The sequence below is a fragment of the Eulemur rufifrons genome, chromosome 9 (assembly GCF_041146395.1).
Source record: "Eulemur rufifrons isolate Redbay chromosome 9, OSU_ERuf_1, whole genome shotgun sequence".
Lineage (NCBI taxonomy): Eukaryota > Metazoa > Chordata > Mammalia > Primates > Lemuridae > Eulemur > Eulemur rufifrons.
In genome coordinates this window covers 51,655,794-51,674,500 of record NC_090991.1, presented here as the reverse complement: position 1 = coordinate 51,674,500, position 18,707 = coordinate 51,655,794, and the positions used below count along the sequence as shown (strand labels likewise).

Below are 18,707 nucleotides of genomic sequence, written 5' to 3'. Positions count from 1 at the left end.
CTACTTGGAAGGGTAAGGCAGGAGGATTGCTTGAGCCCAGGAGTTGGAGGTTACAGTGAGCTAGGATCGTGCCACTGCACTCTAGCCCAGGCAACAGAGTGAGACCCTGTCTCTATAAAACATGAAACAAATAAAGAGTATATCTACTCAAGGTCAGGAGTTCGAGACCAGCCTGAGCAAGAGCGAGACCCCGTCTCTACTAAAAATAGAAAGAAATTATATGGACAACTAAAAATATATATAGAAAAATTAGCCGGGCATAGTGGCGCATGCCTGTAGTCCCAGCTACTCGGGAGGCTGAGGCAGTAGGATCGCTTAAGCCGAGGAGTCTGAGGTTGCTGTGAGCTAAGCTGACGCCACGGCACTCACTCTAGCCTGGGCAACAAAGTGAGACTCTGTCTCAAAAAAAAAAAAAAAAGAGTATATCTAAACTGGAGTTGGATGGTGGTGATGATTATATAATAATGTGAATGTTATTTAATGCTACTGTACTCTCAAAAGTGGTTAAGATGGCAAATTCCATGTTATGTGTCTTTAACCACAATTTTTAAAAATAAAGTAAAATGAAGAAAATATATATATATATATATAGAACCTACCATGATGCCTGGCAGATAGTAGATACTCAGGTAAACATTTCCCTACATTCTCTTTTCTCATAGTATGGCAAGCTGTAATTGCAAGTTACTCAAGTTTACCCCATTATAAGGGCTTTCTTTTGGCAGAATTTTCTGATTAAATAGATTGGGGGGACCTGAGCCTTCTCTGTTGTAAAGGTGCTCGCACATAAAGTTTGGCCACAAATCCCTGGGGAGAGCAATTTCATTCTTTGTTCATTAGTTTTGATCTGAAGCTTGTTTTCATTATGAAAAGTGAAATGGAATTCTAGAAGCTGCATCTAGTTATCCCAAGGCTGTTCAGAGTTTATTTACTCTAGAATGACTCCTGAGAAACAGGAAGGCATTCCATAAGTCCATAGTGAGTTTGAGATGAGAAATCAGAAGGCTCCTCAGTCTCCATCTGTCTGTGGACCTGGGGTGTTTTGTGTGCAAGATAGAAAAGGTTGCTTCTGCCCATTTACTGGCCCAGGTGTGCCAGCGTGCTTGCATCAGAGAGAAAAGACTCTATCTGATCATCCTCGTCACCATTCACTCCCTAACTCAGTAGGCCTAGGGCTGAGAACATTACGCTTTTAAGAAAGTACTCTTTGCATGTGAACTGAGAAAATGATTACTAATGCTGAGGACTGTGGATTCATGCAATAATTACTGCAGAAAAGTGCTTGGACCTGAATCTGTCCTGAGCTCATCTTCCTCAGTCCCAAGAAGATCTTAGTTTGCTTTTATCCCTCACTTATCTTTTAGCATATGCGTGAAATCTCTGGTTTTAAATTGAAATAAGAGGCCGGGCGCGGTGGCTCACGCCTGTAATCCTAGCACTCTGGGAGGCCGAGGTGGGCGGATCGTTTGAGCTCAGGAGTTCGAGACCAGCCTGAGCAAGAGCGAGACCCCATCTCTACTAAAAATAGAAAGAAATTATATGGACAGCTAAAAAATATATATAGAAAAAAAATTAGCCGGGCATGGTGGTGCATGCCTGTAGTCCCAGCTACTCGGGAGGCTGAGGCAGTAGGATCGCTTAAGCCCAGGAGTTTGAGGTTGCTGTGAGCTAAACTGACGCCACGGCACTCACTCTAGCCCAGGCAACAGAGCGAGACTCTGTCTCAAAAAAAAAAAAAAAAAAAAAAAAAAAATTGAAATAAGATAATTCTTTTGTCTTAAATGTAACTCAGGAATGGTGCATGTATTAAGGAGACTGTGTAGGTAAGCAAAAAAGTTTATCACTGTCTTGATAAAAAAAAAAAAGAATGAGCAAATAAATGAATTTGTGTTTTCATATCTTTTAATAAGTAGCACTTTAATCCCTGGAAACCTCATCTCCAGATTAAGAAGCAGCATCTCAGGGAAAGCTGGATGTAGAAAGTGTTCAGACCTCAACTATGCTCCTTAAAACTTGGGGGACTTTGGGGAGGTTATTGAACCTCTTTACTACCTCCATTTCCTTATCTGCAAAAATGGGACCAACCATATCTATGTCACAGGATTGTCCCAAAGATTAAATGAGATAATATATATAAAGGGCTTGGCATAGTGCCTAACACATAGTAAGCACTCAGTAAATGGTAATTTTAGACAAGAAGATCGCTAAAATGCTTAGAGGATAATGGTAAGCTAAATTGATTTAGAGAGGAAGGGGAGACAACTCTAAAAGCAGAAAAATATTTTCTTCAATTTGTCTCTGATCCTACTGTTCCCTTTATCTTCTCTGTCATCTCTGAATTTACAAATAACATTTATCCTTCAAGATCCTAGATCAAATACCACCTCCTCCATGAAGCCTTCCAGATTATCTCAGCCAGAAGTGATCACTTCCTTTATTTTTGCCTTTTTTGTGGCATTTCTCTCTCTCTAATATTACAGTTATTTGTGTAACTATGGCATCTGCTGTATAATGCAGTTTCCTGAAAGAGCAAGACCTTGTCTTTTCCATTTTAAATGTCTCCTTATACCTAGCACTGAGTGTTGCATATAGAACTGCTTGCATGAATGAAAGGCCACCCAGACAGAACTTTGGTAGGGAGGAGCCCGTGAACAAGGTTGGGTTCTCCCGAACAGATTTTCAATTGTTTTCTTTTCCGTGTGTGTGTGTGTGTGTGTGTGAGTGTGTATGTGTGTAGGGAGAGCCTAAAGTGTAGGAATGGATTTATTAACGATTGATCTCATTGACCTTTCCTTGAGAACCGGGTAACCTGTGCCTCATTGCCATAATTATCATCAGATGTGATATTCAAGATGGAAGATGCAGAGTGCTAGGTTTTTTGTTTTTGTTTTTGTTTTCCATTTCCTTTTGTTTTTCTTTTGGGGGGAAAAGGGTAAAAAGTGAGGGAAAGAACCCATCTTTTTTTTTTTTTTTTTAATGCAGGTGGGAGTTATGGGTAACTCCCAAGTACCTGTACAAATGAAAATGATTAACTTTGCTACTCCAGAAAAAAATTTTAATCCCAAAGTCATTTATTTTGGCTTTAGAATAGACTTGCATTTGTGTCGGATTTTCCTGCCTAATTACATTTTGCTTAAGCTTATTTTAAAATTGTTTTAAATTCCTTTAGTAGGACAGCCTTGGAAAGTTGGGGGGAGGAGAAATGGGCCCCAGATGGGATCTGAACTAGAACTTCGGTTTTCCTACATCAAGGCCTCCTGAGGCACTGTTTGCAGGAGGGCAAAGTTGGAGTCAGCTTTGTGGAGAATAATTTGGCAAAATATTTTTAAAAGTCTTAAAAATATGCTTACTCTTTGATCCAGTAATTCCACTTCTAGGAATTTGTCCTGAGGAAATAATCAAAGAAGCATGCAGAAATGTAGGGACAATTATATTCACCACAACATTTATATCAGCAAAAAAAGTAAAACCAACTTAAAACATTGAGTAATACAGGATTGATTAACTAAAGTATGCTGTTATCTCTACATGTTGTCAAAATTACAGACTTTAAAAATGTTTACCACATCTAAGTGAAAAAGAGACTATAAAATAGTATGTACAGTTTGAAACAGTACATAGATATAGAGATGGTTAATATATAGATAGATAAATAGAGTCCTGTCTGGAAAGACAGACACATTCTGCAGTGTTAACTTTGGTATTGCCGAGTGTTGGAATTATGGCTAGTTTCATTTTTTTTTTTTTTGCGTTTTTCAAGTTTTCTGCTTAAACATGTATTGTTTGTAATTAGAAAAAGCAACTATAATTTTTAAAAGGATATATGTTTAATGTATCAGTAAACAAGTAAACTGTTGCTATTTAATGCCCACAAAGCAGGTAATCCAAATGGGAAGAATTTAGATTAAATGTGTTTTCCTAAGGGTCACATTCATACATATGAATTACCAGCAATCATACTGAACATAAATCAGATGTACCAGAGTTAAATTGTTTCCCAAGTAAAATAACTACATTCAATAAAAATCTGTGAAGGCACAATTAGATTATAACATGGGTGTTCTGTTTTCTGATACCAGCACTACAGAAGTAGACTCATTTTGAGCTAAGAGAACCAATTTTGCAGAGCTACAAAGATCAGTAGGTTTTCTAGGAATTGTATGTAAAAAAAAACTTTATTGTCCAAATAACATTATAAGATACTGGGAACATTTTAAATCATTCTTGATCTTCTGAAAGCAATTCCCAATGAGATGTTCTCCTATTTCCCGTTCTTTGTCTGTTCATTATCATCACCTCAGAACTCTAAATCCAAAGGTCCAAATGGGGAAAGAGAGATAAAAAGTGTATGGTTCAGAATGATGCAGAAAGCTATAAACCTCTGATGACCCCCAAATAACTCTTGGCTCGCATGTTAAAGAGCTCTGCTTTATGTGATCAGCTGCAGGGGAAATTTGTTCGCCACTGTTTGCAAGCATCAGCTCTGTACACATGATGGGGTTCTCTTTTATTTGCCGTCCCTAAATTCCTAGGATACCATATGGCTTCTCTGAAGGAAAGGGCTTGCAGGTCTGGCTCCCTGTCGTCTAAGGTCAGATGGAAAAGCCTGTTGTGATTAACTGGGCCACAGTGTGTCCTTGGTATTTTTCAGTAGTTTTTGATTAGTTCTCCAAGTTTGAACACCGACCCAAATAATCTTCACATAATGGAAAAAGCAGATAAATCAAGCTCTTTTGACTCCGAGTTGAATCTCAGTTTTCCCACTAGCTGTGACCTTGAGCGGGTTGACCGAGTAGGTCGGAATCTCAGTTTCCTCACTTTGTTAGGAGAGCGGTGCCTTCCCACCTCACCTCCCAGCACTATTCTTTGTCAGTCATAAAGCCACAGTTCCGATCTTTATACACACTCTGCCTTTTCCTTTGTTTCTGACACAGTTTCCTTATGCTGCCCCACCTCCCCAAGAACCCGTGAAGACTCTCCGAAGCCTGATCAACATCCGAAAGGACACACTGAGACTGGTCAAGTAAGTTCCCTGCCTGGGAGGCCGAGGAGGCTGGGGCCAGGCCACAGGGCCCTCCTTCCTGGTGGCCGCAGACTCCCCAGGGACTCTCGCAGAGGCTTCTGCCAGCCTCACAGCCCAGCCCACTGCTCCAGGCCTCCAGCGTGAGCTGTGGGAGCTGCTCCTCTGCTGAGATGGGGTCCTCCACACCCATGCTCAGAGCTCTATGCAGCAGTCTGTTTGTGAAGAACTTTGACTTATGTGGAACCAGTCATTATTATCCCTATGTTATGGATTTTTTTTTTAAAAAAGAAGAAGAATTATTGAGAAAAAGGGAATTTTGCAGGTGCCCCAACATGCCAAAGTAAAAATAGGAAATTTGAACTTGAAATAATGAAATCCTTAGTTTATTGCTTATGTTTTCTTTTTATTCCTAGTCTCATGCCTTTCCTCTACAGAACTCGTGTGCTCTGGGTTGGTTGTTTTTAATCCTCACCATCAATATTACTATCCACATTTTTGCCTTCTTTGTGCCATCCTCTAGCCAGTGTGATTTTTAATCTGATGCTGTTCCCCCCAAGACGGTATATCTACTAAGGCTCTCTGGTTCCCTGGGGAGACAAACTTGGTTAGGGCAAATCAGAGGTCCTGAATTTTTCTGAATGGGCAAGGAAGATGGCTCAGAGACAATTTCATGCTTGTGTAGGTCAGCCTTACTAGCATTAGGAAGTTTCTTTCTGATTTATTTATTTATTTATGTATTTGAGACAGAGTCTCACTCCGTTGCCCTGGCTAGAGTGCTGTGGCATCAGCCTAGCTCACAGCAACCTCCAACTCCTGTGCTCAAGTGATCCTCCTGCCTCTGCCTCCTGAGTAGCTGGGACCACAGGTGTGCACTACTACACCTGGCTAACTTTTATGTTTTTTGGTAGGGATGGGGTCTCACTCTTGTTCAGGCTGGTCTCGAACTCCTGAGCTTAAGCAATCCTCCTGCCTCGGCCTCCCAGAGTGCTAGGATTACAGGCATGAGCGACCACGCCCGGCCTCTGATAATTTTTTAATATAGCAGCTTTATTGAGATGTAATTCATGTACCATACAACTTACCCATTTAAAGTGACAATTCAGTAGTTTTTAGTGTGTTCACAGAGTTGTGAGTCATCACCACTATCTACTTTTAGGACATTTTCATCACCCCAAAGAGAAATCCCATACCCATTAAGTGGTCGCTCCTCCCAGGCCTAAGTAACCACTAATCTATTTCTGTCTGTCTGTCTGTCTGTCTCTCTCTCTCTTAATATTTTATTTGTCCCTGAAGTTGCTACTGGTCCCCCAGCTAAACTTCTCTTCACCCCTGAGGTCAGCCCTGGGGAGGAGGGAGCCACGGAGACACTTGTCTGCGGCAGAACAGCCACCCCTCCCCCAAGGGAGCTCCTGCAGCTGCAGAGCAGACTGAGCCTAAGAGGGCTCAGGAGCCTGCCAGCTGTCGGCCACTCTGTGCACTTGGTTTCTCTTGTCACATGTGGCACGTTCACACATTTGATGGAGACAGTTTGAGGGCGTAAGCTGTTGTGAGGTCCTGGGCCCTGCCTTGGCAGCCTGGCCAGAGCTCTAGAGTAGAGTGAGGTGGCTGGGATGCACCAGAAGAACCAGACTTGGCAGCAGAAGACCAATTTGCTCCCCAAGTCTGTGGATACTCACTCAAAAGAGTCTCTGAACTTCAGGTTTTTCATCTGTAAAAACAGTGAGACTCAACGTTACCGTTCATGGTAGTTGTCAAAATTAAACAAGATAACAGAAGGGAAAAACACCTGATATTCCATAGATGTTTAGGTGAAGGGAATTTTTTGTTTTGTCTTTCTGAGATTATGAGAATAGAGTAAATTCTGATTCTCAGACTTCCAGGTAAAGATGGAGGGTTGAACATCTACTATTTTGCTTCCTCTCAAAATCCCACTAAGTAATAACATAAGTATTTTTAAAAGGCACGAATTCACAAGAATTGGGAGAATGGGAAAGGAGCAACAGCAGCAGAATTCTAGAAGCTAGAAACGTGTTGAGTGTTACATGACTTGCTAGACCCAGGAACTGAGCAGCCTGTGCTTGCAGAAGGGAAAGCTGAAAATCACTCAGTGTACACTGTGCTGTCCCCCAAGGCTCAGGAGTTGGCTCTAGAAGTCGGGGTGGGAGGCCAGCACGAAGAGGACTGCTGGAAAGTCTGCCCAAGAGGCAGCTGGATCCCCTTGCTTGCACAGCACAGCCAGAATTACCCTTCCCACACCCTGGCAAAGCCAGCCCCGTGACTCACTGGAGAGGTTAAAAGAGAGAATCTCTGGACTTGAGGGCACAGCTGAGGGCCAGACTCGGTACTGAAAACAGGGAGTAAGTGAATTCTGGCATACTGCATGCTGGGCCCTCCAGCCTGCCCCCCGTCCCTGCCCCTGGAATGCTGGCACCCAGGCCTTTGTCCAGAGAGAGGAAGACTGTTCTCTGGGACTTGGACCCACCTGGATAGGAAAATCTAGGAGACTAGAATTGGAAGTCCCTCAGCAGACCCAGATCAGCCCACAGTGGAGCCGAGGGTCCCAAAGTCCTGCTGTGCACTCAGAGTTCTAATCAGCAGCCTTAAATTTCTTCAATAGGAGCAGACAACCAAAGATTCTTAGATGTGTAAGGAATGCCTATAATATAAAAGACAGTGGTAAAATAAACCAACAGGAAAAAAACAAACTAAGTGAACATAACAACTATGCAGGAAGAAGAAAACTTCATTAATAGCCTCAGAGACATTAGAGAAGATACCTTTTTATTTCAGTGACACAAAGACACAAAGCATTTAGGAAACAAACAAACAAAAAAATGGCCCTTAGAAATTTAAAACCTAGTAGCAGAAATGAAAAATTCAATAGGATGGCAGGAAGAAAAGTTGAAATATTCTAGAAAGTGGAGCAAAAAGGCAGAGAGATGGAAAATAGAAGAGGAAAGATACAAATAACAGCACCAGTTTAGAAAGCCTTACATCCAACTAACAGTTCTAGAGAGAACACAGAATATAAAAGGAAGGAGATCATCAAGGACATACATAAATTAAGAAAATTTCTCAGAACCGGAGGACACAAGTTTCTAGATGGAAAGGACCACGGGGTGCCCGGCACGGGGCATGGTGAAGAGCAGCTTCTATAAGCTTTCAGAGGAAGAAGGAGTTGGAGCAACACTGGGAGCTAAAAGATAAGGCGGTGAGGAGGTGTTCCAATGTCTTCTAGAAAGAAAGTATTTGTAACCTAGAATTCTTTGCTCAGCCAAACTTCCAGTGAGGTGTGAGTCTAGAGCAAAAGCTCTCTTCAAAAAGCTTATGCCCCCCAAAACACCCTTTTTCAGGAAGCTAGTGGAAGTTGTGCTCCACCGACAGGAAAGAGTAACCCAAGAAAGAGCAAGACAGGAGGCGCAGGAACATGAGCTTGAAAGGACAGAGGCAAAAGGGAGCCAGAGGGATGATGGGGGAGAGAGGTTCCAGGATGCAGGCTGTGTGCCAGGTACAGAGGGCCAGGGTCCAGATGAGAGCAGGTCAGAGGGCTCCAGGAGGAGCCAGAACACATGGTGCATCTGAACATCTTGAGAACCTTTGCCAGCCAGCAGAGTTTGGTCGGAATGTGTGATGAGTACACAGAAAACTAAGCAACTGGAAAAAAACAAGATGAGCACTAACTCTAAGAATAAGTTCTGCAGGAAAAGAAAAACAATCATAGATTACTCTGTGGCTGAACTGTTAATAATGTTTATATAAACACAGTAATACAGACCCTAATATCCTGAACTAATAAAATGGTAATATAACTGCACCATGGGAATGGAGAAGTTCCTATATAGGACGGAGTGAGGGAAGAGAAAGAAATCTTCATTTCCGTAGTAGGAAACCAACAGGTAATAAGTAAAACTGAATGTGGGTAAACGCCAAAATGATCAGCTAGACGTTTCCTCTGAAGAGGAAGAAAGGGAAGAAGTAAGGCCTGCTGGTTTTTGTAACAAGCCCTGTGGAAACTATTTAAACTATGTGATTAATAACTTTGATCAAAATAAAAACTAAAAAAAGTCTGGAAAGGACACAAGGATGTTAATTGTAGTGCTGTGAAATATCAGAAATCACCTAAATACCCAATATATTGGTAATAAAGTACTCTATGGTATTCAAAAATGAAGATGTAGACCTATGTTTATGATCATGTAGAAAAGCTACAATATATGGTTCAGTTAAAAAAAATAAAATACATTTTAAAATATTGAAGGCCGGGCGCGGTGGCTCACGCCTGTAATCCTAGCACTCTGGGAGGCCGAGGCGGGTGGATCGCTCAAGGTCAGGAGTTCGAGACCAGCCTGAGCAAGAGCGAGACCCCGTCTCTACTAAAAATAGAAAGAAATTATATGGACAACTAAAATACATATAGAAAAAATTAGCTGGGCATAGTGGCGCGTGCCTGTAGTCCCAGCTACTTGGGAGGCTGAGGCAGTAGGATCGCTTGAGCCCAGGAGTTTGAGGTTGCTGTGAGCTAGGAGGACGCCATGGCACTCACTCTAGCCCGGGCAACAAAGTGAGACTGTGTCTCAAAAAAAAAAAAAATATATATTGATATGCTGAGTCTTTTGTGGTTTTCTAGATGCGCTGAGGAAGTGAAGAGCCCTGGAGAAGACGCCGGCAAAGCCAGAGTCCACTACAATGTTGAGTTCACCTTTGACACGGACGCCCGGGTAGCCATCACCCTCTATTATCAGGCCACCGAGGAGTTCCAGAATGGGATTGCCAGGTAAGAACACTTCCTTCCCAGACAGGCAGGGTCCATGTCTTATATGCTCACCTAGGGAGGAAAACATTCTCTTTCTGCAACCAGGTGAGAGCTGGTTCCTGAATTTAGATTTTCTTCTACTAAACTCTACTTGTTCACCTTTTCCCTTCAAATTGTCCTCTCTTAGAATAGTGGCAGATGGCAAGATAGCCCTTCAGGTCCTTAGTAAGATGCTGTTAAAAATCAATTAAGCTACCTTTCTGTGGATGTGTGGGTTGAATAGATAAGTTTAATAACATCTCCAAGCAAGAGTAAAGGAAACGGATTACAAAGGAGGACTTTCTTCTCCAGGCTGGAGCCTGTTTGTTGATAATTGAGAACAGGCATGAGACAGAGGAAACTGTCAGATCCTCCTGGGCTGGACACTAACTTTTGTTTTGCCTCCCTCTTGTATCAATAGCTACATTCCAAAAGACAACAGCCTTCAGTCGGAGACCGTGCACTACAAGCGAGGGGTGTGCCAGCAGTTCTGCCTGCCCTCCCATACGGTGGACCCCTCGGAGTGGGCCGAGGAGGAGGTGAGCTGCCTCTGGTGAGGGCTCCTCACACAGACTCCGGAGGGCCCGGGAGCTACCTAGGACCTGGGCTGGCAGCCAAGGGGCCGCCCAGATGCCCAAAGGCCATGCTCACCTTTCAGCCTTGTGACCTCGTCATATCCTTAACAGTTCTGCTTGTTTCACATCATCGGTATACCTACTTTCGTTAATTTTTCTATTCCAAAATAAGCCAGTAGCCTAGGATACTTTGAGACAGCCGTGCTCAAATAAAAAAAAACCCTGAAGGTTAGAGGGCTTTATATCTATGAGATTTTTTAAAAGAAACTGATGGGCTTCACTTAAACAGACCTGGGTTGGTGACTGAGGAGCAGAGATGAGATCAGTGCTCCTGGACATTCTCTTCCCCAGGTAACTGTACCATCTGAATGTGCGAAGGCCTCTTTTTTTTCCCCTTTTCTTCCCCTTTAGCTTGGCTTTGATCTGGACCGAGAGATTTACCCTCTAGTGGTGCATGCTGTGGTGGATGAAGGAGACGGTAAGGGCGATTCTGTCTGCTTTGCCGTGCACAGTCCCCTTTTGTGCCATAGCCGTGGCAGCAGCTGTGACCACAGAACAACACACCTTCTTTGTGGGTCAGTCGGGCAGTTTCTGCATCCGCTCCCATCTGTGATCTCAAGCTCCTTGGGCTGATGTGAAGAGTGAGGGTTATATAACCAACATGCCCCTTCTGGGGACAGTCTGGCACATTTGGTTTGCCAGATTGCAGGGGCGGGGGAAGGTAGTGGGCATCGCGGTGTGTTGTTTGGCTTTCTTCATCCATGTGCTTTTGTCTCTTTCAGAATATTTTGGCCATTGCCATGTGCTGCTGGGCACTTTTGAAAAGGTAAGTAACCTGAGAGGGCCTCGCGTTGTCATATTCAGCGCTTTCATTCACCTGGGGACACGCGTGACCACAGTTTGCTGGCTGCCTGAGCTCAGCAGAATGGGCTGGCCTGAGCGGCTGTGGTGGTGTTGAAAGAGCATCACAGTCACACTGGGGGCTACGCTTGGGTCTCAGTCCAGCTCTGCCACCAACTTGCTGCATGACCTTCGACTGCTTAGGCCTTGGTCTCCTCTTCTTAGAATGAAAGAGTTGCACTGGATAACTTGGTAACTGTAAGAATTAGAATTCTTTAGTTCCACTCTGTGAGCATCCAAAAACATGTATACAGTAGTCCCCCTTATCCATGGGGGATATGTTCCAAGACCCCAGTGGATAGTATGGAACCCTGTGTAGACTATGGTTTTTCCTATACTACATGCGCACCTATGATAAAGTTTAATTTATAAATTAGGCACAGTAAGAGATTAACAACAATAACTAATAATAAACTAAAACAATTATAACAATATACTATAAAGTTATGTGAATGTAGTCTCTCTCTCTCTGTCTTAAAGTATCTTATTGCATGTAATATTTTCGGACCGTGGTTGAGCGTAAGTAACTGAAACCGTGGGAAGCCAGACTGCAGCTGGGGGGAGACTGCTGTAATCGAGAGGAGTAACAAAAGATACCTGGCACTGTGTTACCCTCCTTCCTTGTCATAGCTATCGTATTTTCATTCTAGCACACAGACGGAACTTTCTGTGTCAAGCCCCTCAAACAGAAACAAGTAGTAAGTATTTGAGGACCGGAACTGTTGGTCCGTTAGTGTCCTCCTTCCTCCCTCCTGCCCTCCCTTCCTCCTTCCCTCCCTCCTTCCTTCCCTCCTCCCTTTCCTTCTCCTCCCTTCCCCTTCCTCTCTTCTCTCCCTCTTTCCCCCTCTTCTTTTTCTTTTTTTTTTAAACTCTTTTGCTAAGTCTCTTCTTTTCCTCCACCCCTTTCTTTTTTTAATCAAAGAAGAAATAAAGGAATGCTTTTGAGTGTTAGAAACTATTACAAACTACGTGGGTGGCCTGAAAGGAATACTGATTTTTAATGTCCCGATTGTTCCAGAATTGTTGGTGTTCAGACAGCTGTTATTTGAGCAAAGGACTTGAGAAGTGAAAGGATAAGATTTAGCTTCTGACATTGGGTTTAGGCAGAACTCTTTTTATTTAAAATGCCAGGGCAAGAAACATTTCAAGCAATAGGATAAAGTATTGGGGTCCAACTCAGGGTAATTAGAGCCCTTGGCTTAATTTTCATACCATTCCTTTTCTAAAATGATGTGAAAATTCAGATTTGCTGGCCATCCTCCCCCTTCCAGAATGATCAGCACCTTATGCATATGTCTGCTAGAAGTCCCAGCCACCACCGTGTGCCCCCAGTTTTCTTTCCACTCTTACAGAGATAGTAGGAGATCTCATGGAGGGGGCGGGGAGAGTGGGGCCAGCAGCAGTGGCAAGGGAGAGTGGGTGAGGGGTAGTTCGTCTCATGGAGGGTGTGGAGCCATTGGGTGGGAGGCAGGGTTGGCTTTTGTTGAGATGCAAAGAAAGGCCCCCCCCCCTTCTAGATGGGTGATAAATATCTGAAATTCTACATTATTCACTCTTTTGGGTTAAGTACTCACCCCTCTTTTAATGAGGTCACTAGTAGTCATTAATACTTTAGTATAAATTAGTCGATAATGTCCTTTCCAATATAATCACTAGGTGAAAACAAGTTTTAAGAGAAGCAGAGGAGGAAACAGATCCTGAGCCCAGGGTACTACCTGGGCAGGCCAGGCCTTGGTGAGTTGCCTCATGGGGGATGCCTAGTTCTCCAGGAGGCCTGGGTAGGATGGAGAGGCTAGTGTAGCTAAAGCAAAATGTTTTATCTATTTTTCTGTTGCTAGATCGGCATTAGCAACAGACTGTCAAACTGGAGAGTGGGATATAAAATCAGAGACAGAAGGGATCGCTGGGAACAGAGGCAAGACAGAAGAGAGGAGTGGGCTCCTAAAAGGAAACCAGGGCAGGGCCACCTTAAGCACTGACGTGGCTCAGGCTAGTGGGAGTGGGATGGGCATTGCCACTTGGGGTCTTAAGGAACTGGGCCAAGAGGGGTAATTTTGCTGCACGCTGGGGATGGAGTGGCTTCGTGGGGGTGCACACTATTGGCCTTCAAGGTCTTGCTGTCTCCCTTTGCGTGTACAATCCCCCCTTTTAACTTGCCCATTTCTTTTTCTCTTTATTGCTTTTTTTTCCATTCCTTTATTTCTGTAATGGCTGAACTTAAATTTTATTACATAGCTGACGTTTATGTTTTGATACATACTCTTCCGTCCTTTTTCTAGTCTGTGCCTTTAACTGCCCATGATAGTAAGATGCAATACAAGTATTATGGTTGCATTTGTGAAAGTTTATGTTCTCTGTTGTATAACATGGTGGGTGAATTAAACATTCGATTTTCTTTCCCCTCTCAAAAAAAAAAAAAACATAAGTAAATAAAAGCATCCTTTACTTGTCTAGGCCTTTGATTTTTTTCATTGTGAATCAGTAGTCCTTGGTTACCAAAGGAGTCGGGGGGCGGGGAGTCCCACTCTTGTCTCTCAGTAGAGTCAGGCTGTCCTTGAACTTTTCTGTTTGCTGTTCAGGTAGATGGGGTCAGCTACCTCCTTCAGGAGATCTATGGAATTGAAAACAAGTACAACACACAAGAGTCTAAGGCAAGTTTTATCCAAAATTCTGAATATACTCTTCCCAGGAGGCAGAGGGAGAAATCCTCTGATAAAGCCAGGATCTAGGAATTTAATGAGCCAAGCTCTGGAATCAGGTCCCAGAAGAGTATTGTTCCTCGTTTCAGATTACTATGCTGATCTCACTTTGGAAATGAGGAAAATGGGCTGGTTGGATTTGTTCTTGTGCTGCGGAGCTCTGTCCAACCGGGTTTCCTACCAGGGTCCTCTCCTTGCCCTTTCTCCTGTATCTGTGTAGCCTCCTGGGTCCCTTCAGTTCATGCTGCCAGAGGGGACCAGGTCTGAGCCTCATAGGAGGAGCTTGAGTTCTTAGTCCCATCCTCTCAACTTTAGAAAAACTCTTCCCAGAAGCAGTGAGACCAAGTAGGTGAAAACATTGGGTAAACTACAAAGTCCAATGTCAGTGTAGATTTTGTTCTTATTGTCTCTTCAGCCAAGCTGCCTGGCAAACAGAGTAGGGGACACGAAGGGCTTTGTGTCTCTGGCTAAATTTCTGTCTCCCTGGCCAGGTGGCTGAGGACGAAGTGAGCGACAACAGTGCCGAGTGTGTGGTGTGTCTCTCGGACGTCCGGGACACCTTGATTCTGCCCTGTCGCCACCTCTGCCTCTGTAACACCTGCGCAGACACCCTGCGCTACCAGGCCAACAACTGCCCCATCTGCCGCCTGCGTAAGCCCCAGAGCAGCAGGGGCATGGAGGGCGGGAGTGAGGACAGGGGAGACACTTACAAAGCCCTGAAGCACGGGCCACTACTGGGGCTGGCAAGCCTGTGAGCGCTGGCGGGGATCGCGGTTCTGTCTGGGCTCTTGTTCTCCTTAATCCTGCAGCAGGATGTCCTGATCGCCTGTCTTCCTCCTCATAGCCTTCCGCGCACTGCTTCAGATCCGAGCCATGAGGAAAAAATTGGGCCCCTTATCCCCAACCAGCTTTAACCCCATCATCTCAGCCCAGACATCTGACTCTGAGGAGCATTCAGTAAGTTGCGCTTGGACTCACAGCCCCTCTGAAGCAAATGATCTCTAGGGTCCTCCTTGCTGGCTTTTTGGGTTTTTTTAATCTTTTGTCCTTCTTTACATGGCAGTGCAGCAGGGAATTAAACCTTGGCACACTGAAGTCTTTAGTAGGCTGGCTGAGGTCACGTTCATTAAAACCAACCAATATTACAATGGAAACTTGAATACAGGTCATTAAAACCTCCCTTTTCTGCCTTTGGAACATGGTGTCCCGTTAATATTTACCCCTCCTGGAGCCATCTGCTTGCAGTTCCACTCCAGTGGGGCCCACCTCGAACTCCCCCAGGCAGAAACAGGCAGATGATTGTTTTTTATTTGAGTACAATTTACTATATTTATCTGAATCCTTGAAGAAAGTAACTGTTTTTCTTTATTCCATTTCATGGCTTCCATGACTGGGAGCCGAGTACACAAAATAATCGACCTCAGTTTCATAGTGGAACTGTTAGTGTTAGGGTAAAACCTCAAGCTGTGCAGTTACAGAATAGCAGATACTGTTGTTCTTTAGATTAACCCACCGGTGGGAGAGATTATTATGCCGTGAATGGTATTTGGATAATCAGTTAGCTATTTAGGAAGGAAAAATCACTTTAGCACTTTACTCCTTACCAGATAACAAATAAATTCCAGCTGGAGTAACTAATTAACTATATTAAAAGCACAAAAAACCAAACATTAAAATTTAGAATAAGTTATAGATGATTATTTAGTTGGCTTTAGATAGGCGAGGACTCTAAGCTTGAAAGCAATGAAAAACTACAAAAAAAAGAATCTCTAGTTTTTACCATGTAAAAAGCTTAACACTTCAGAAGTCTAAAAGGTGACCAATATTAAAATGAAAACAGATTGCTTTTTTAAAAGAAAAGTACTTAGGCCAGACACGGTGGCTCACACCTATAATCCTAGTACTTCTGGAGGCTGAGGCAAGAGGATTGCTTGAGGCCAGGAGTTCAAGACCAGCCTGGGCAACATAGTGAGACCCTGCTTCTATGAAAAATTTAAAAATGAGCTGGGCATGGTGGTGTGGGCCTGTAGTCCCAGCTACTCGGGATGCTGAGGTGGGAGGATTGCCTGAGCCCAGGAATTTAAGGCTCCAGTGAGCTATGATGGCACCACTGCACCTCCAGCCTGGGTAACAGATTGAGAGCCTGCCTCTTAAAAATAAAAAAAGGTATTTACAATGTATGTATCAGAGGATAGACTAATATCTTTGCCATAGCTCATACTGAATCAAGCACTAGATAAATGGGCAAAGAATATAAACAAAAAATTTTCAAAAGAGGAAACATAGCTGGTTAATTGTTTTCTAAACATTCAACCACATTAAAAATCAGTGATATGCAAATTAAAATGTGATACCATTTTTCACCTTTCCTTTTTAAAAATTCTCTGTGCTGGCAGGGAAACAATCCAAAAAAGTATTCTGTATTGCTTATCGAACATGAACAGAAAAGGCATTGAAAAAAAGACAGAACTGATATATATATTAAGAGCCTTAAAAACATTTATACCTCCTAATCTAAGATCTAATAATTTAATGACAAGAAAATAATCTGAAATAAGACTTATATACAAGGATATTCTTTCAAACATGGTTACAATAGGACATGTTGGACACAATTAAATACCCAGCACTAGTAGAATAGTTGGGAAACTTATGGGATCTATGAAAAGGGAATAAATATGAAAAGGTTTCAAAAACACAAGAGAGGTTGTGCTCGGTGACTCACTCCTGTAATCCCAGAATGTTGGGAAGTCAAGGCAGGAGGATCACTGGAGGTCAGAAGTTTGAGACCAGCCTGGGCAACATAGCAAGACCCTGTCTCTAATTTTAAAAAAAGAAGAATTTTATGTTCAGTGAAATAAGCAGGATATAAAATTATTTATAGGTTGATCATAACTGTGTAAATATCACAAAAAAATTGGAAGAAAATACATCAGAATGCTATTAATAACAAAAATTACTTTGGGTGATTTGATTTTTGGTGACTTTTTTCTCCTTCTACTTTTATGTATTTTCCAAATTTCTTGTAATGAACATGTATTTCTATTATAAGCAGAAAAAATAGAGTTTATTAAGAAAAAGTTTACCTACAAGCAGGATCTAGAATGTGTGGTTCTTTGGTGCTTTATCTTTCCTCTGCCTCTAGTACAGAAGCTTTTCTTCCCAGACCCCCCAGACCAGATGTAAAAGAAAACACTTTTTCATTGTAGAGTCAGGATCATAATCATGCCATAAAACAAAAAGGACTTCATTAATTTTCAATCTGTCTCTGATTCCCCTAGTCCTCAGAGAATATCCCACCAGGATATGAAGTGGTGTCTCTTCTGGAGGCCCTCAATGGGCCCCTCACCCCGTCCCCAGCAGTCCCTCCACTTCATGTGCTTGGAGATGGCCACCTCTCAGGAATGCTGCCATCGTATGGCAGCGATGGCCACCTGCCCCCTGCCAGGGCGCTCTCCCCTCTTGACCGCCTGTCTGACTGCAGCAGCCAAGGACTCAAGCTCAAAAAGAGTCTCTCCAAGTGAGTAGCCAGCACTCAACACTATCGCCCCCAGGATCCTTGATGAGACACTTTCAACCCATCTTTCCCCTCCCTGGGCTCACATCCCGGGGCCCCAGGGCAGAGTAGACCCTCTGAGCTGTTCCCACAGCTGCTTGGCAGGAAGGTTATCCCATCCTTAAGAGATGAAAATAAGATAGTATGTAGGTACTTAGGAGCATTTGGCTTAGACAAACCTCATAAGTGCTCTTGTTTTCACGAGAAAGGGACAGGCGTATAGGGAAGACGTCGAGCACTTGCACAGGGTCATGCAGGCCTTTGGGAGCACTGCTGAGTCCAGACACTGAGGAACCTTGTGACCCGTACCTCCTAAACACTTAGGTCCAACTAGGCACAAACCATGGTAAGGCTTCTGTGGCAGAGTGAAGGAGCGTATTTTACAGATGAAAATATTGAGACCCTAAAAATGTCAGCGGTTTTTCCCAAGCTCACACAGCAATTCACTGAAGGAGCTAAGGTAAAACTTAAGAGTTTCTGACGCCCAGCAGAGGTCTCAGCTCTTTCCCACTCCCTAGTCCTTGCAGCCAGGCGTGGTAGCCTCTAGACCCAGCCACTTAGGAGGCTGAAGCGGGAGGATCATTTGAGTCCAGGAGTTTGAGTTCAGCCTGGGCAAAATAGCAAGACCCCATCTCAAAAACAAACAAACAAAAAAGATCTAGGTTTCCCGTTCAGCTTCCTCTTCACAGCAGTTGTCCTCTTCCTGTGAGGTCTGGTTAGCCAGAGTGCAGGGTAAGTTCTGTTCTTTAAATGGATGTTGGATATAGCTGATTTTCCCTCTGGACTTTTACAGATCCATTTCCCAAAATTCTTCCGTATTACATGAAGAGGAGGACGAGCGTTCCTGCAGTGAGTCAGAAACACAGCTTTCTCAGAGACCGTCAGCCCAGCATCTCGGAGAGGTAATTTACATTCCTCTCCTTGCCTGGGCGTTGGACTCCAGGGACTGTCCTCCTACCTGTATGGCTCTCCAGGTCCCTCTGCTTCCATTCATTCATCAAACACCTTTGCCACATCCTCTGAGGTGGCAGCACAGGTTTCCTTAGATTCATTTGTTCAACACTGTTTGGAGCCTGTATTATTTCCCAGGCACTGTCCCATATGCCGAGAATAGTAGCAGTAGGAAGCTACAAAGTTTCCTGCCCTCATGGAGCTTATATTC

General features: G+C 43.5%; 1 protein-coding gene across 2 annotated transcripts in view; it reads left to right on the top strand.

Annotated features, from left to right (window-relative positions):
* RNF157 (ring finger protein 157) overlaps nt 1-18,707 on the top strand; it is a 77,802-nt gene that overhangs the window by 46,975 nt on the left and 12,120 nt on the right. For both annotated transcript variants that reach the window (XM_069481730.1, XM_069481729.1), the window contains exons 3-13: nt 4,935-5,023; nt 9,651-9,797; nt 10,237-10,354; nt 10,802-10,868; nt 11,173-11,216; nt 11,941-11,988; nt 13,870-13,941; nt 14,481-14,640; nt 14,834-14,946; nt 17,271-17,509; nt 18,339-18,447. In XM_069481730.1, coding sequence (XP_069337831.1) covers nt 4,935-5,023; nt 9,651-9,797; nt 10,237-10,354; nt 10,802-10,868; nt 11,173-11,216; nt 11,941-11,988; nt 13,870-13,941; nt 14,481-14,640; nt 14,834-14,946; nt 17,271-17,509; nt 18,339-18,447 — 1,206 coding nt within the window. The remainder of the gene's footprint in view (nt 1-4,934; nt 5,024-9,650; nt 9,798-10,236; nt 10,355-10,801; nt 10,869-11,172; nt 11,217-11,940; nt 11,989-13,869; nt 13,942-14,480; nt 14,641-14,833; nt 14,947-17,270; nt 17,510-18,338; nt 18,448-18,707) is intronic.